The sequence below is a fragment of the Poromitra crassiceps genome (assembly GCF_964638095.1).
Source record: "Poromitra crassiceps genome assembly, chromosome: 12".
Lineage (NCBI taxonomy): Eukaryota > Metazoa > Chordata > Actinopteri > Beryciformes > Melamphaidae > Poromitra > Poromitra crassiceps.
This window is the reverse complement of record NC_139632.1, coordinates 18,854,364-18,871,418: the sequence shown is the minus strand read 5'-3', so window position 1 is coordinate 18,871,418 and position 17,055 is coordinate 18,854,364. Positions and strand designations below refer to the sequence as shown.

The 17,055-nt window shown below is 42.9% G+C and overlaps 1 protein-coding gene across 1 annotated transcript; it reads left to right on the top strand.

Annotated features, from left to right (window-relative positions):
• The first annotated feature begins 214 nt into the window (after positions 1-214).
• On the top strand, positions 215-8,605 carry npl (N-acetylneuraminate pyruvate lyase (dihydrodipicolinate synthase)). Its single transcript, XM_083648025.1, has 12 exons — positions 215-303; positions 1,159-1,231; positions 1,567-1,640; positions 2,786-2,873; positions 2,978-3,035; positions 3,519-3,594; positions 4,133-4,225; positions 4,384-4,532; positions 6,404-6,450; positions 6,564-6,648; positions 6,744-6,783; positions 6,944-8,605. The coding sequence occupies exons 2-12, from the start codon at positions 1,161-1,163 to the stop codon at positions 7,087-7,089; spliced, it is 927 nt and encodes a 308-aa protein (XP_083504151.1). The 5' UTR covers positions 215-303; positions 1,159-1,160; the 3' UTR covers positions 7,090-8,605.
• The last annotated feature ends 8,450 nt before the right edge of the window (positions 8,606-17,055 follow it).

The following is a 17,055-nucleotide window of genomic DNA, read 5'->3' as shown; positions in this document are numbered from 1 at the left end:
TAGACATTTTTCGTCAGCCAGTCAGACAGACTGGTGTCTGCTCTTTTATTTGATCATAAAACAAGATACATTTATTGGCGTAGAATGCCAAACTGCACTTTGTTGGGTCTTGCATAATTACGATTTTTACAACAGCAGTTCTGTGTTCTCCAGTACTCACTACATTTCCCATGCTGCTTTGCTTTGTCACTTGACACGGGGATGGTCTCACATGATAATAAGTTATATCTCCATCCACAAATCCGGGCTACCTTGCACGAGGCGACTTTCTGGGTAGGGACCGGAAGGGACAAGCTCTTACAGGTACAGAAGTCTATACTTTGTTTGTGTTTCACCATATTACAATGAAATACTGATAAAATGCCGATGAATTTACGCTCAATGTAGCCTTTTGTACCTTGAGCTCCTATTCCATCAAGGCAGATAGATGCTGCTCTGAATCATTGTTATTTGCTGTGTTGATAGCCTAGCGGTAGCTGCTTTGAGTGGGTTTCTCACCCCACCTGCACAATGACATTTATTCTCTATTTCATTGTGCTTAAATGTTGTTGTTATCATCGTCATCATCATTCGTATTATTTTGGCTATTTTTTGTATACTAGCCTACATTCATACTGTAGATATATAACGTTACTACATAGGTACTTTATTGTATGTTCTATTGAAGATTGAAATGTATTTTTCCATAGATAATTCAAGTTTCTTTAATTATAATATAGTAATATTGTACAAGTGCAGAATACAAACTGAAACCCTTTATTGAAGCAGTGGTGGCCTAAAGGTTAGAGAAGCGAGCTTATGTCTGGAAGGTCGTCGGTTCAATCCCCGGGACCGGCAGGATAAATCTGTGTGGGGAAAGTGAAAAGGCAGCACTTGCCCCTCCCTCATTTACCACCACTGAGGTGCCCGGGCAAGGCCCTTGACCCCAACCGCTCAAGTGGAGCTGATCAGTGGCCAGCAGATCAGACTGTGGTTGTACTGGTCAGCTTTCAGGTATGAATGTGTGTGTGAATGTGAACAGGGCACTCCTGAAAAAGAGAGCATTGCTCTCCCCTGTATAAATAAAAGGGATAAAAAAAGAAGAAGAAAGAGAAATGGTAATCCAACTGAAGTTAAATTCTGTCTGATAAAGCTGATCCCCACCTCTCTCTCCCTTAGTCATGAATCCTGCTGTTGGTAAAAAGCTGACTGGACTTGTTGCTGCCACCTTTACTCCACTTACTCCACAAGGGTGGGTACCACAAAAAACACTGCTTCCTATTTTATTGCCCCACAACTACATTTTGTGTGTATGAGTGTATGTGCCCCCCCCCCCCACCCACCCACCTCCAAACTGAAATATGTGGCCATCTTGCACTCTTAAAGTCTTTTCAGACCAAAATCTGCACCGCGAAATATGGAAGTTTCTGATTTGGTGTGGATAGGCTTATAGAGATAAATGTCCCCCCCCCCCCCATTTTTATTCGCAAAGATTATTGTTTTGGTCTGAAAAGACATTTACGGAAGTGACACCATGACATTTTTGTGTTTATTGTTCTTTTTTCTCACCACATTTTCCCAAAACAGTGAAATCAACCTCTCAGTGATTGAGCCTTACATTGACTACTTGACAAAGAAACAACATGTAAATAGCATATTTGGTAAGTTTACAGGTGGATTCTATCTTTGATATTGTCATTGTAATCATCAACTGTGGTGTGACACATTTAGCTTTAGTTTAATTGAGTTAATGTTTTGTAGGACACATTTTATGTGTTGCTCTCCAGTTAAGGACTAGAACCAGCACACCAAAGCATTATTTAACTCTTTATTTCATGACAACACTTCGAAGTGTCAACTGATGTGCAGCACTTAACCCTGCACCCACGGTCAATGTGCATATTGTTTATTGAATGTGCATATTGTTTATTGAATGGATCCCCATTAGCTGATGCCTTGACGGCAGCATATAAAGTTAGTTGTTTACTCTCCAGCTAACTCAATGTTAATTGTTAACTGACCTTGCTGGCAAATTTAAAAAAAACTGTTGATGGAACATTGCAGATTGCACTGTGTCTTACTATCTAACTGTTAACAGAAAGACAGAGTAAAAGAAAGACACAATAATGATAGAGATTGTGTCTTTTGTTTCTTCTTGTTTGAAAAATGCTAATCGGTGTCCATGAAGTCACTTGCTGTGAAGATTATACCAAACTACCCTGATTACTATATATATATATATATACATACTGTATATGTATATATATATATATATATATATATATATATATATATATATATATATATATATATATATATACTGTATATAAAATACAATATTTTCATTAATCTTTTCACTGTACAGTTGTCAACTATGGAAGACTATTGGCCCAAATATTAAATATGAAATACCACATTCTGGGGTCTACCACATGTTCACACCTTTAAGTTTCCTGTCCTGAGTTTTCCTCCTGTAGAAGCTCCCCTATATCTCCACTTCTTATAAAATCATGAAATGGTTTCCAGATTCCCTCATACACTTCCATTTTGTTTTTCAAGGCATATGTTATTCTCTCCATTGTCATACATTGTCATATTTTTTATCCAAACCCCAATTGTAGGTATATCAGTTTTATTCCAGTTATGAGCTATCATTCGCTTTGCCTGCAGTATAGCAAAATCAATGAATCTATATTCTTTGCTTCTCAAATTGAGCCCTGCCGTTTCCCCTCAATCCCAATACATCATCAGGTCATGTTTCCCTCCTGCCTGTTAACTCTGTTGTCCTGTATCTTCCTCTGCACAGTGAATGGCACCACTGGAGAGGGCGCGTCTCTCACTGTGGAGGAGAGGAAGATGCTGACGGAGGAGTGGTGTCAGAAAGCCAAGGGCAAGTAAGTGATCGGATGGGGTCTTTCCATGGAAATGTGTCTATCATTATTTGAGAGAGAGAGAGGAAAAAGCAGTTGATAGTAGCCAATGAGTGTTGTGTCTACAGGTTGGAGCAGGTGATCGTGCACGTGGGCTGTCTGAGTCTGAAAGATTCCCAAGAACTGGTGAGTTATTGCGTTTGTGTAGTACTTGTACGCCATTCACATTCCTACACACAGCACATGTTCACAGCACACCCCTACTCTATACTGTGCTTTACATTGTTTCGAGTGACATACCTACTACAGTGAGGGATTTTCTACATTGCTCAAAGAAGCTGTGTAGCATTACATCTCCCAGAGAATGTGTCTGAACTTGTATTCCAGTTATTCCTGTTAGCAAAATGGGAGAGTCACGGCCTTTACACACCATAGGTCAGTGTTTACACACAACAGAACATGTGTTGTAGCTGCAATGCATTCTGGTCTTTTGAGGCTATTGTCGGTGGAGAAATTGGTATCTCTTCCTCTTCTACAATATATTTCTCCCTGTGTGATTGTTGAATGTTAGTGCAACATGGTGAATCTAGAAAGCAGCTTTTACTCTTTGATTCTGAGGGACTGACACCAAAAGCTAACATTTTGCCCCCCCCCCCCCGCCCGCCTCAGGCTCGCCATGCAGCACAAGCAGGAGTTGATGGGATAGCAGTCATTGCACCATCCTTCTTCAAGCCCAGAACTGCAGGTATGTGACATGAAGAGTGATGACACCTGAGATTCATATGGGGCTGGAGACCAGGCTAATGACAGAGGGGGAATGGGTTATCCCCACCATAAATGGGAGCTCGGGCTCTGTGTGTCTGTCCCAGCTCGGGCTCTGTGTGTCTGTCCCACTGTGACATCATCCGTGATGTCAGAACTCCCACTGTGACATCATCAGTGACATCATCAGTGATGTCAGAAATCCCACTGATGTATCAGTGATGTCATAAATCCCACTGATGTCATCAGTGATGTCATAAATCCCACTGATGACTGATGTCATAAATCCCAGCGAGTGACATCACTGAAGAGGATCATTAGTAGCCTGGGTAAACCCAGCCTCCACGTGACCTCTATGTGCTATCAGTCACGTGACTACTACTGATGTCAAACTGCCTGCCTACCGTCCACATTCACATATCAGCACTTTATATGTCTTGGAACATATGGAAAGCTATATATGTTTTAATGTTTATACATACAGGGTAAATCTTCATTTCTGTCCTCTCACCCAAACTCAGATGCCTTGAGGAAATTCCTCCAAGAGGTGGCTTCAGCTGCCCCAACTGTGCCCTTCTACTATTATCATCTTCCAGCTCTCACCGGTGTTAATGGTTAGTGCCACTGAGTTGATGCCTTACATTATTGTAAGCATTTTGCATCTTTTGATAGGATGCCATTCTGTATTTCTACCTGAAGGGACTCTGCATCTCCAACGAGGTGAGCAACCCTATCCACTTATTGATTTTCAGACTGCTCTTTTTCTCCCCAGTGCCAGCTAGAGACGTGTTGGAAGGTATTGAGAAGCTCATCCCGTCCTTCAGGGGTGTGAAGTTCAGTGGAGTTGACCTGATGGACTTTGGCCGATGTGTCAGCTACAGTCAGCCTCACTGCTGGTCACTGCTGTTCGGCGTCGACGAGGTCAGCTCTGTCTTCATCTCTCTCGTTTCTTTCTCCTTTTTTTCCTACTGCGCTGGGCCAGTAGGCCCCGCCGGGGTCACAATATGGCAGAATCAGGACACTCAAGCCCCTTCTAAACATGCAGTGAAATCTGGATTATTACCAGCTGCTAGCGGCTCGGCCTGCATGTTTAGAAACAATTATCCGCTTTATGCGCACTCCCGCAAGTGCGGATCATTACCATCTGAGCCCCTAGTACAGGATCCGCATCGTTGGCAAAGCGGCTGTTGTTTAAGACCTCCAGCTCATGTTCCGGATCATTCTGAGTGGGCGGGTGGTTAAATGGCACTTTACAAACCATTAATGTCCCCGTGCGTGCTATTTAATAATTTCATGAATGGATGTAGTTACATGGCTGGCTTATTTGGAAGAGAGCCAATTGGTGATTAAACAAGTAAAAGTTGAATCATCTTTCCCCCATCTCATCTACCAGTTTGAAAATGCAACAAGGAGATGATAGCCTACTACTGCATTAGGCTATTGGGTGATAAGTGCCCACTATTAATCGTTTGCACAATCACTTATATCAATGAATTAAACAAGCAAACTCACGGTTTCCTCAAGTGCTGCAAATGGCTTGAATGGTTTCTTTTCCTCCCGACCTGTCTGTCTTGTATGTGAAAATGCACAAATGCAAGAGGGTGATACTGCTGCATTAGCCTGTATATTCAAGACATATAGCCTAACTTTTGTGAGGAGAAATAAATTGAAAACTAGTCCGATATGACTTGAATACGTTAGTGCGACCACTATTTTGACTGGCGGCTTTTGGGCGATGTAACTACAAGCGCTCACTCTTTTTGGCACATTGCCACCCCACGTTATCGCCTGAATGCGTCTGAATGGACTATTGGAGAAAAGTGTTTGGCAGAGATCTCGTGTTGTACTGTAGATGCAGTGTATGGAGACCTGTGTGCGCGTTTAGGGCATTGGTGCCCAGTTCTGTTCTTGGGCTCTCCTCCTCTGCACCGCACCCCACTCCTCCCCTCCCCCCGCGCACTCCCCCCGCCCACTCTACTCGCCATTGGCATAAAAAACTGACCATTTCCAAATGTTTCTCAACAAAGATCCCTCATGTCTAGAAGGGTAAAACTGGCAAATATCCTGCTCTGGCTAGCCGGACATGGTCCAGACTTCATCTTTAGTGGCTTCAGTCAGTCATTCACTCATGGACATTTAGTGAGTGTAGTGAAGGGGGCAGGGCTAGGGAAGAGGGGCCGTAGCTAAGGATAGAGACACTGCATGAAATAGGCCACGCCCATCACGGGGGAAAAGCTCCCTTCATTTCCACACACCAGCGTCATTTTCCTTGAATTAAACATAGCTAAAAGCTGTTGTGTGGTGGGCTGCGCAGACAACAAATGTAAAAAATCGGCAGTTAAAGTTTTTTTGTACTCCTGAGCAAAACAAGGAAGCCATTGAGAATTGGCGAGAAGAAAAATGTGGATCCAGCTGTCAAGGAAGTAAGTTGGAGTGTTCATCTTCCGTATATACGATCTTTTTGTGCAACACGCAACCATGCACGCGACATAGGAGAACGCCAGGATTGGAGGGGCGGTTTCTGTTTTCCCCCGTCTTGGGCGTGGTTTCTGAATGATGACGCGTTACGCAGTGTCTCTATAGGAAGGTAGTAGAGAGTCGGGATTCGACAGGTGGGTAGGGGGATGAGGGTGGTGGTGGGGCATGGTGCCATAAAGTTGAATGGCCACACCACTGTGCTCAGTGTGCCATGGGAAGGTTTGCGCTTATTTTGTATTCTCCTTCAATAAACTGTTGATGAATAGTTGTGGCTCTGACCTAACCCTAAAACATTTTCTTTAATCTTGCCATAGCAACTGCTAGCAGCGCTGGCTATGGGTGCCAACGGAGCAGTTGGCAGGTCAGTGTGTTCTCTCTATTATATATCTACTGTATCTACATACTGCATTTTCAGCTTCCACTGGCAAATTTAAAGTTTGTTATTTGAATTGCCGTTCATTTATCTGCCCTCAGCACATATAACTATCTAGGATACGATGTGAACCAACTCGTAATGGCATTTGAGAAAGGCGACCTCTCCGAGGCTAGGACGATACAGGTACTGTATATTTCCCCCTGCTCCAGCTCTCAGGTTTTGTTAATATTTTGCATAAATTTTGTTTACTGACATCTTTATCTCATTTCCATGAGCAGTTCAAGGTGCAGGAGCTTCTCTGCCATGCCATGAATCTAGGTGAGTGATTGTACTGTGATGATGTTTTCTACCAAATTAGATCTGACTTAGTAGTACTTGTCTTGTTCGAGTAGTTATCTCTCTCTACCTTAGTTTCGCTTTGGTCATAGCGATTTTTTTTGTCCTATTGTGATTTCTATTGTTGTGATGTTGTTTACAGGGTTTGATCTGGGCGTAAACAAGCAGCTGATGAGTGAAGTGTCAGGACTGTGTCTGGGCCCACCTCGACTCCCGCTGCTGCCATGTCCTCCTGCTCACGCTCAGTCCATCGCAGAGAAACGCCACAGCATCTTTCCTGACCACTGATACCACTGACGCTCACACTAGACTAGATTGCTGAACTCTACTTGATTTGTACAGCCCAACTAAGGCCATGTTCACACTAGGAGGCCAAATCTGATTTGTGAACTTTAATAACCTATTAATGATTCTATCCAGATTGGTTTTATGAGTCTGGACGCTGATTTGTGTCACCCAAACCACATATCGTCGCTGTCGCGGCAGGACCCCGAATATCAATTTTTTCAGATTTTTATTTTTTGTCATTTTTGAATCAATGCCATTGGTCACCCTTCACGTCTCTGTGTGGGTTTTACCAAATGCAACCAATGCAAAAGCATTAAAACGAGCTTGTGAGTAATTCTCGTAACGCCATTCACCCTCAATCTGTCAGTCAAACCTCAAAATTCCTCCCCTATCCCCCCACGCAGGACATTAAACCCGGAAAAGTCACACGGCAGACATGCTGTGTATTTCTGATATTGTTTTGTTTAATCCATATCCGACTTGAACACTTGCCCAAATCAGATTTGTGGCAGTGCGGACACACTCCCAAATCAGATTTGGGAAACCAATCAAGATAATGATGATTAATGACTTTAGCAGCAAATCGGATTTGCCTGTAGTGTGAACATGGCCTAAGTGTTGTTGTCCATGCTTCAGGTTCCCAATGACTGTGGGATGGGTCCAGCTCTGCCCTGCAGTGTGAATATACTGCATTGGTTTGGTGTGTAAGTCTAGCATCAGCCATTTACCTTTGCACTAAACCTTTCCATCATAAAGGAGGGGAACTACACATGCTTAGCCTCCATTTGTCAAACTGAATGTTAGATTTGCATTTGACCACACTTGAATTATAAACCCGTTTTTGGTAGGCTATAGATTAGGAAATGTCTTTATTAAACATGTTATTAAACTGTACAAGCAGAAGCAGGGATGACACATAGACCAAAGCGATACTTTGTGCCTTTTAAATGTACTGGAACATACCTTCCATTGGGGTGGGGGTGACGGTAGGTGCTAAAACATTCAAGTAGCATAGGGAAAAGTAAGTTATTCCATTGAATATTGTTATCTACATATCTGTGGGAATCTGTCACTGTAAAGTAAAAATCTTACATGTAAACAAATGTTTTTAGCTGATAATGTTGCTATCATTTTGTAAAATGTGTACAATTACTAATTTTCATAGCCCAGGGAAATTAATATTTCTATTGGCTGAACCGCAAACATTGGGGTCAGCTTTATTAACATGAATGTCTGTCACTGACTGACTGACTGACTGACTGATGGAGTTACACCATTGATCGGCCATGGCACATACCCATACACAGTCTAGACATATACTAGGTTTTGGCCTAACCTTGAGTATTTCTACAAAACAAGAAATCTAATAAATTGCCAGTGTCCATGAGTAGACTGTAAAATGTTTTGCTTTTAAGAGTATACTTTTTGTATGGAAGAAAAAGGGAAAAACATCAACAATCCTGTCTTTGTACTGTAACAAGTTGCCGATTTCACATGAATAAATGTGCTGCTCGATTCAGCGATTCATTCATTAACTGATGTGATGCCTCTTCTTCACTTGTGCTCTGTTGCTGAAACATTGTCAAATCACATGGCCAAAATATCTCATCCTTGTGCAAAGATGTAGTGTTTTGTGTGTGTGTGTGTGTATTTAGCTTCAGTGAGAGTCCTTCCCAGTGCATGTGTTGTGGCTGTATGTATATTGACATGTATGTAAGCCTATAAGACAACAGTAGGCTACACATTTTGTCTGCAGTGTAGAATCTTCTGTTGGCTGGTTCAGTAGAGGATCTTTTTTTTGGTGGGGGAGGGGGGGGGGGTAACAGCACTTGTTGAGCCTATTGGTTTGTTAATGTGCTATCATTCTGCTTTACTTAAATCTGTTAATCTTGATCAATCTTAAAAGGACATTCCTATGTTCTACTAATGTATGCTATTTTAGTTATACAGTATGCAAATAGTGGGGATGTTGATGCTAATTATTGGTAGTATTAGGCATTTTATTAGTAGTAGTAGTAGTAGTAGTACTGTAGTTGAAGTAATAGTAGCCTATAGACTACTAGTATGAGTATAAGTATATCTCCAAATGAATGTCTGCACATCACCTGGCCATCCTCAGCTGAGGTTCAGTGGGTATACTGTGAGGGAAGTCTGAATCCCTGCCATGCTTGTGTGCACCTGCATCTGCAGTGGTAAGAGGATTGATACGATGTTAATAGATGGAGCCTGGGAACAGAGGGAGAGGAACAGTAATATACTGTAAGATTAAACTGATTATTTCTGTGGGGAAATGTGTCTGTTGAAGGGATGTGGCAAATAAAAATAGAATATAGCCTAAAACCAAGCATAGAATAGACCAAATAGTGGTTACTGGTATGTATATAAATATATTAAATTAATATTGTATACACAATTTCAAAGGACATTATGCAGCAAGAAAGCATGAAACATAAAAGTACTGATTACAGAATAACGGTGTGCAAAAATAATAAGGATGTGAAATATGTATGATATCCAGCGGGGGTATGGTACATGTAGGTCTATAAAGATATCAACTCATGCAATATACACTGTAGGAGAAATATAAGAATATGACAAAAGTCAATGAAAAATTGCAACATATGTATACATGTGAAAATATGCTCAAATTCACTTTAATGTATCTACAGAGGTCCTATGCTCTAGTAGTCTACACTGTAGAGCATAAAAATGTAAATAAGGTGCTGTAGGCCTACATATTCTGTAGAGTCCACAGAATAAATTAGGTATGTACATGTGCATTGTAAAATAGACACGTTCCAAATGTACTTTGTAACTTTATATATACAGTTTGTACCAAATCCTATGCAGAAAATGTACCAGCATACTATGTGTGACATACTGTTATATAGATTATTGTATAATCTATGCACCTCAAAGTGACCAGGTGCAGTTGATTACTTCCTCACCAGTGATTCCTACCCTCGTGTTGAACAATGGTGCCCCCTGTTGCCTACTGAATTGACCTGCAACTATCAGAAAAGCCCTGTTCCCTGAAATAATAATAATGATAATGATAATGATGATGATGATAATAATAATAATAATGATGATGATGGGGATTTTATGTCTCTGCCCGGCGATAGCCATGGCTGGCTGGCTGGAGGCATTATGGTTTTGGGTTGTTTTTGTCTAGCTAGCTTTTTTCCTCTCCCCTGAGTGAAAGGTTCTATGGCCTCTCCTGATTCTGAATATAGCTGAATCATTTGGTTTGACCAAGTAAATCTCTTTTATAGCCTACTGATTTTTTGAAACATCTATGGAAAAATGAATGACGGATGAAATCCTTAGGTCCTATGTAGAACTCGGAAGAGGGTGTGACTTTGGCACTGGATAGACCTGAGAGACTAGTGTCAGATGGGGGCGACCTGTTGAGGAGCATAGATCTTTCTTATCCTATGTTTTGAACATATCTAAATGCTACCAAATAAACACACATTAGCAAAAAGAAAAAAGTCTTATGGAAAAAAGGTGTAAAGGCCTGAGAAAGGTCGAGTGGGTCAATTTACCATGAATAATATTAACTTTATTTATATAGCCCCTTTCAAAACAACTGTTACAAAGTGCTTCAATGCTCATCTTATGAACAAAATAAGTGTCGTGTTGTAAATTATATAAATCATTTTAAAGCCCATATTGCTACTTTTATTCCTGCTATATAGCGTTAGCTTGTAAGCAGACAATTATATCGACCGCAAATTTAAGCTGGTGTACGATTGAAAAAGACCCGGATATAGACTTTTTACTAATCACTCCTCCAAACAGGTAAACATCAGGATGGGCCATGCCCATGTCATATAAGAATGAAACCTGTTAGGTCTGCAGAGGTGGCGGACTCACAATTTTAATTGCTTGAGAATTGACTTGGTGCATGAGAAGACCTGACTTCAATTCAATTCAATTCAATTTATTTGTCCACAATGTGGAAATTTGTCTTCGGCTTCACAGGTTTGCTTGTGTACAGAGAGGAATACATTACATTTCAACATGGGAGACAAATACATTACATTTCAACAAACACCAGGGTACACAGTACAGAACACAGGGATTGACAGGATGGAAACATAATACAACATGGAACAGGGACACACATACAGGCAGTGATAACGGACATGTGTCATTCTAGTGACTTAAAACTTGAGTTTGACTTGTAGCCTACTTTGATGATTTGAAAATGTTCTTGACTTGACATCTTGTTTGTAAATTATGTACACCCCATTTACACCTGGTTTTTAATGACCTGTATCCAGATAAGTTATCTGGATGTTATCTGGATAAGGGAAAACACATGTTAATGAAAGGTGTAAATGCATCATGATCAGGATGTGATCAGAACTTCCTGACCACATCTGAAGGTAGTTTGGCTCACATTGTGTTCAGATCTCTTATACCCCATTTACACCTGGTTTTTAAATGTGTCCATTATCCAGATAACTTATCTACATACAGGTCGCATTTAAAAACCAGGTGTAAATGGGGTGTTAGAATCTGGGAAGTGATAAGATTTGTTCCAGCAGACAACTGAATTTAAATGCTGTTGTCTGAATTCGTATGGAACAACTGAATTTATTGAAGTTGAAACTGATTATAGAAATCAAACTCATGCTCTTACCAAGTTCTTATACTATTAAACAAATGCACATTCAAACAACACGCGCAGGCAGTTTACTGAGTGGACGGTTTATTATGTTGTAAAAACTTTGATCAAGAAGAAACTATACATTTTCCTATTTTCATCCCAATGTGTTCAAGTGAATTGAAGTTGTTTCTATGAAGCAGCTCCATTATAAGCAAAGCTAGACTGCTTTGTTTGTGCCTATCCTCCATGTTTTCTGACTATGGGGAACAATGTTAAAATGTTGAATCACATCGCAGCGCTTCCCAGACAGCACAGCCCCTTTCTCCGCTGCGAGTGGAGATAGGTATTGATATGCAAATTGGCATGTGATATGAAATAGTTTAAAATGCTTTCATATACCTGCTGTCTTCCTTGATGAAATCCAGCATGCATCAGCCTCCTTTTTCTTTATCAAGTTATGTGCAATGACTCATTTCAACATACTCTCCATTTTACAAGTGACTTTGTACTATCAGATATATCTGAATCACACTTTTATTAATATTAGTCTTCAAAGTTCAAATAGACAAAAAATTAGCAATGACAGTATACTCTATAACAGACTAGGCTGAGAACAGTACACAAATGTGTCAAAAGTCATAGCAAAACACAACCCTGTTTAGCAACCTTTAAAAATGAACTAGTAACATTTTCCAAATCTCTAAAATGCATGAAAAATAAAATGCCCCAAAATTAGACTTTGTATTTGAGCAGTTTATAGTAATTTAACACCTGGAATATTGTTTTGTCTTTCCCCCCACTCTCGTTTTACTATGTCCTTCTGTTTTTGTTCACTTTAATTCGTTCAAAACACACATTGCACTTTGATTATAAATTATATCACTTGCGATAAGGCGAGAAGCAAGTGGGGCAGCAACAAATGTTTACCATGGAGATGAAAAAGGTAGAGTTCTGATGGTGAACTGGACTGTCAAGACAGCCTGTGGAGAGCACAATTTGAGAATCTATGGTTAAGAGAATAGCCTACATACAGTACATACAGCACAACTCAATGAAACACCATGTTATTTTGAAAGTCTACAGATCATAGCCTGATATAAATTACAGTATAACTCTGCAGAGGTTTTAAATCAAATTAGTTTGAAAATCAAAAGCCCAGACATCAGGTTTATCCCGATGGCTTCTTCTCTTTAGTCAAATAGTAGTCTGTTTTCAGTTTGATCGACCTGCTAAATAATCAGTACGCCGGGCAAATACAGAGATACTCTCTCTGTTCTCTGTTGGTTTTGAGATCCAGCCAGGGTCTGTGGTCATGGGAGATGGTGACCTGAATTCTGTTTTTAGAGAGGGCTTGGAGCTCAGAGATAAGAGATGTGACAGTCTGTCTCTGGGCAGTCAAGTCAGCATCGTCTATCTCCAAGTGTTTCAGATTCTGCAGTCGGTGAAGGCTTAAAAGTTGTTTTAGCAAATCGTGTTTTGATAGCAGTCCATCCCAGCTAAGTTTGAGGCTTTTGAGCTTTGGAAATTGTGTTGGGAAGTAATCAATGTGATAAGTGCCATGTAAGGGCCATGGGTCCAAGTGAAGATGGAGGAGATTTGGAACTGCCATTGCTACGCAAGATATGTCATGTTCTGAATGTCCAACAAGCAGGGTCAGACTTGTCACTGTGGCTGGAACAGAGCATGCATAGCTCCGTACAGGCGGACCGTTGACAATGATGAGGGTGGTCAGTTGATGGAGGTCACTCAGCCATGTGGCCAAGGGGCAGCGTTCTTCTTCATGTGACCTCTCCTCATGTGACCTCTCCTTATGCGAGGGCTCGTAGAACACGAAAAGAGTCTGCAGGTTAGGGAAGAGCCTCCTCATTGCGTTTGGTGGCAGCAAAGGATATGATGACAGCAAAGGATAGTCAATCAGCTCCAGACTGGTCAAGGATGCAGCACCAGTAGATCCAGATGTTCCTCCTGAGGATGCTGCTGGGCTTCCATGGGAGGGATTACAGTACCTCTCCATCATAAAAGGATGTGCAGTACCGATAGACCACGAGAGATGCTTCAGCTTAGGCAAGGAGGTAACCATGGAGTAGAGCAGCTCAGCCAGGTCGCCATGGTCTCCGTTCTGCTGATAGACCAGACATGTCAGGTTCGTAAACTGTGAGACAGTCCCAATGAAGGAATCTTTTGCTGGAGGGGGGAATGCAACACCACTCATGCTGAGGCGAGTCAGCTGTTGGGGTTGAGACACAATACAACCATCTATCCAAGGTTTCCCACGGTGGGCCATAATTTCCACGTGCTTCAAATTTGGAAGCTTGTGTAAGAAGTGGAGGGTTCTTTGAGACGCATGGTCCATTATGGCTGTAGTGAGATGTGGAAGCCATTGGACAACCCGTTTCCAGTAACTCACTGTGCCGGGTTCCACATAAACACTACGGATTTTCTGGCGGCTTAGGGTGGCCCATAATTCAACGGTGGGGCGAGGATCAGTCAGAATCACTGAGCAGTCCTTCCAAACAGATGGGTGGTCAGCAAGGTCCCTGAACAACTTGCAGCATGTACGAAGACTGAAAATCTCTGTCGAAGAGAGATATTCAAACACGTGGATCCATACCTCTTTAGGAAGCTGTAGCAGCTGCGCCATTGCTTTGCGATGCTAATGTCAGCTACTAGATAGCCAGCACACACACACTCATTTAACATTAGCGAATTTACAGTCTTCTGAAAAAGTGTAAATTCCGACGAGTTGAGGCTTGAAGTTTCTTCAGGGACAGTTTTCTTGTTTTCATCGTAGTTCACCCGGCTTCAGTTAAAAAACAGCCGGACCGCCCGGACGTGACGCTTCTTCTTCTGTTGTTTTATGGCGGTTGGCAAACATATTTTTGTGCATTACCGCCATCTACTGGATTTTCATTGTGCACACAATGTTCAGGTTCAGGAACCTTCTGTTCTGGCCGCATCCACGTCCAGCAAGGACGTGATGCACCACATTTGTCGTTGTTTGTTTGTTTGTTTTTGTTTGGGTTTTTTTTGGGGGGGGGGGGGGGGGGGGGTACTGAACCATGGATGATTTGACTGAACGAAAATTCTAAATGCCAAGGCAGAAAGTGTTGACTGAAAACTGGGCAACAACCCGTACTCCCGTCCATCTCTTTATAGACCAAATCAGCGGGATGTTTACATTTACTTCCGGGTACCCCTGAGGTCCACACATTATAATGGCGGTGGACGGCACAAACTGACGTGTTGAAGACAAAAACAGACAAAGAAGACAAAAATGGTTCGTCCGTGTTGTGTTGTTGTTTAATATTGTAACGTATCCGTTATCTCAGGAGGCAGAGGCTTCTTGATGGTACAAGGGTCTTTATTCACAGTTACCGTAGTTATATTACAACTCTCAGCGGTTGTCACGCTCAAAGCTAGCAGCTTTCCCTCCAAGTAGTGTGTGTAGACTGACGCGCATGCTCAGTTCACTCCGGAAGTATCCCCACAGCATAGTGTTCCCCAATACAACACTCCCACACAACAGTTCCTATCTGCAGTCGAGACACTACCAATGCTCACCCCTGTATGTGTACTGCTGATTCGCTACATACTCCCCGCCCAACAATAAGGTCAACGCCCACGTTGATAACACATCACACACCCCCTTGTACCAAAACATATTTTTTTTTCTTTAACAGCTTCTTTGTTTTTTCAATCACAGCATGTTGCACTCTCAGACTTCCCCACATCATCTCCCCCACAATATCTCATGTCATGCACCTTTTTTTCTTTCTGTTACAACAATACAACATCTCCAACCACCATCTCCTCTCTTTTTTTTTTTTTTTTTTTTTTTTTTTTTTTTTTAGTACAACTCAAAGTTGTGGAATCGTCCTGGAGCCCTTGGCTCTCTCCGTGGCCGTGTTAGTCTCTGTGAATCTGTCTGCGGGGCTGATCCCACCTGCAGTGTCTCTGGGCTTTCACGCCCCTGGGTGGGGCCCGCCCGGTCATAGCCGGACGCCCCTCTCTGTGGGAACAGAGTCCTTCTTTCAGCCGGTCTAGGTGAAACCGCCGGGCGGCCGAGATCTGGGGGAAAGGTGCACCCCCCCCGGTATGGGGCCAACCTGTCTCTGTGGAGTACTTTCCTGCCACCAAGTGGCATCTGCACTCGGTACACCACTTCCCCCATTCTCTCCATGACCCTGCATGGGCCTGTCCAGTGACAGTCCAGTTTAGGGCTACGCCCTTTTTTTCTCTGGGGTGTGTACACCCAGACCAACTCCCCCCCCTGGAAATGGTTTCCTTTTGCCCTCACATCATAGTTCCTTTTTTGTTTCATGCCTGCTTTCTCTAGCTGGTCCCGAGCGAAGTGATGAGCGGACTCTAAGCGATCTTGTAGCCTCCTGGCGTACTCTCGCCCTGGGGGAGCGTCCAGTGCATCTGGCGGCTTGCCGAACGCTATTTCTGCTGGTGTCCGCAGTTCTCGACCTAACATGAGCAGAGCTGGGGTGCAGGAGGTGGACTCGTGTGTGGCGGATCTGTAGGCCATGAGGATGAGCGGCAGGTGCGTGTCCCAGTCCCTCTGGTGTTCCTCCGTGAGGATGGCCAACTGCTTTTTCAGCGTTCTATTGAATCTTTCTACAAGGCCATCGCTCTGGGGGTGTAATGCTGTGGTCCGTGTCTTTTTAATGTTCAGTTTCTCGCACATGGTGGCGAACACTCGTGACTCAAAGTTTCTCCCTTGGTCACTGTGTAGGGTCTCTGGTGCTCCGAACCTACTGAACATGCCGGTTACTAGTGCGTCGACCACCGTCCCCGCCTCCTGGTCGGGTAGTGCGTACGCCTCTATAGTACTATAGAAATAGTCCATGGCGACCAGGACGTACTTGTTCCCACTGTCTGAGCAGGGAAAAGGTCCCATCACGTCTACCCCTACCCTCTCCATGGGGGCTCCTGCTGCTAGCTGTTGAAGCGGGGCGCGAGACTGATCTAACGGGCCTTTGTACGCTGCGCAGAGGTCGCAGCGTCGACAGAAGTCCTGTACGTCTCTCCCCATCCTCCCCCAATAAAAACCTTGTCTGATACGGCGGAGCGTTTTGTTTACCCCAAAGTGCCCAGCCCCTACAGTTCCATGGCAGCTCCTGCACACCTCCTCCCTCAACGTTGTCGGCACTACTTTCCGCCACTTATGCTCTCCTGTCGCTGGCTCCTTCCAGGACTTCATCAGCACTCCGTTACTCAAACTCAGGGTGTCGAACCCCGCCCACAGCCCTTTGGTTGTGTCGGTGGCCCCCGTCACCTCTTCCCAGGGCGGCTTCTGGCCCTCTTCTACCCATTGCAGTACTGGTGACAGCTCTTTGTCGTTT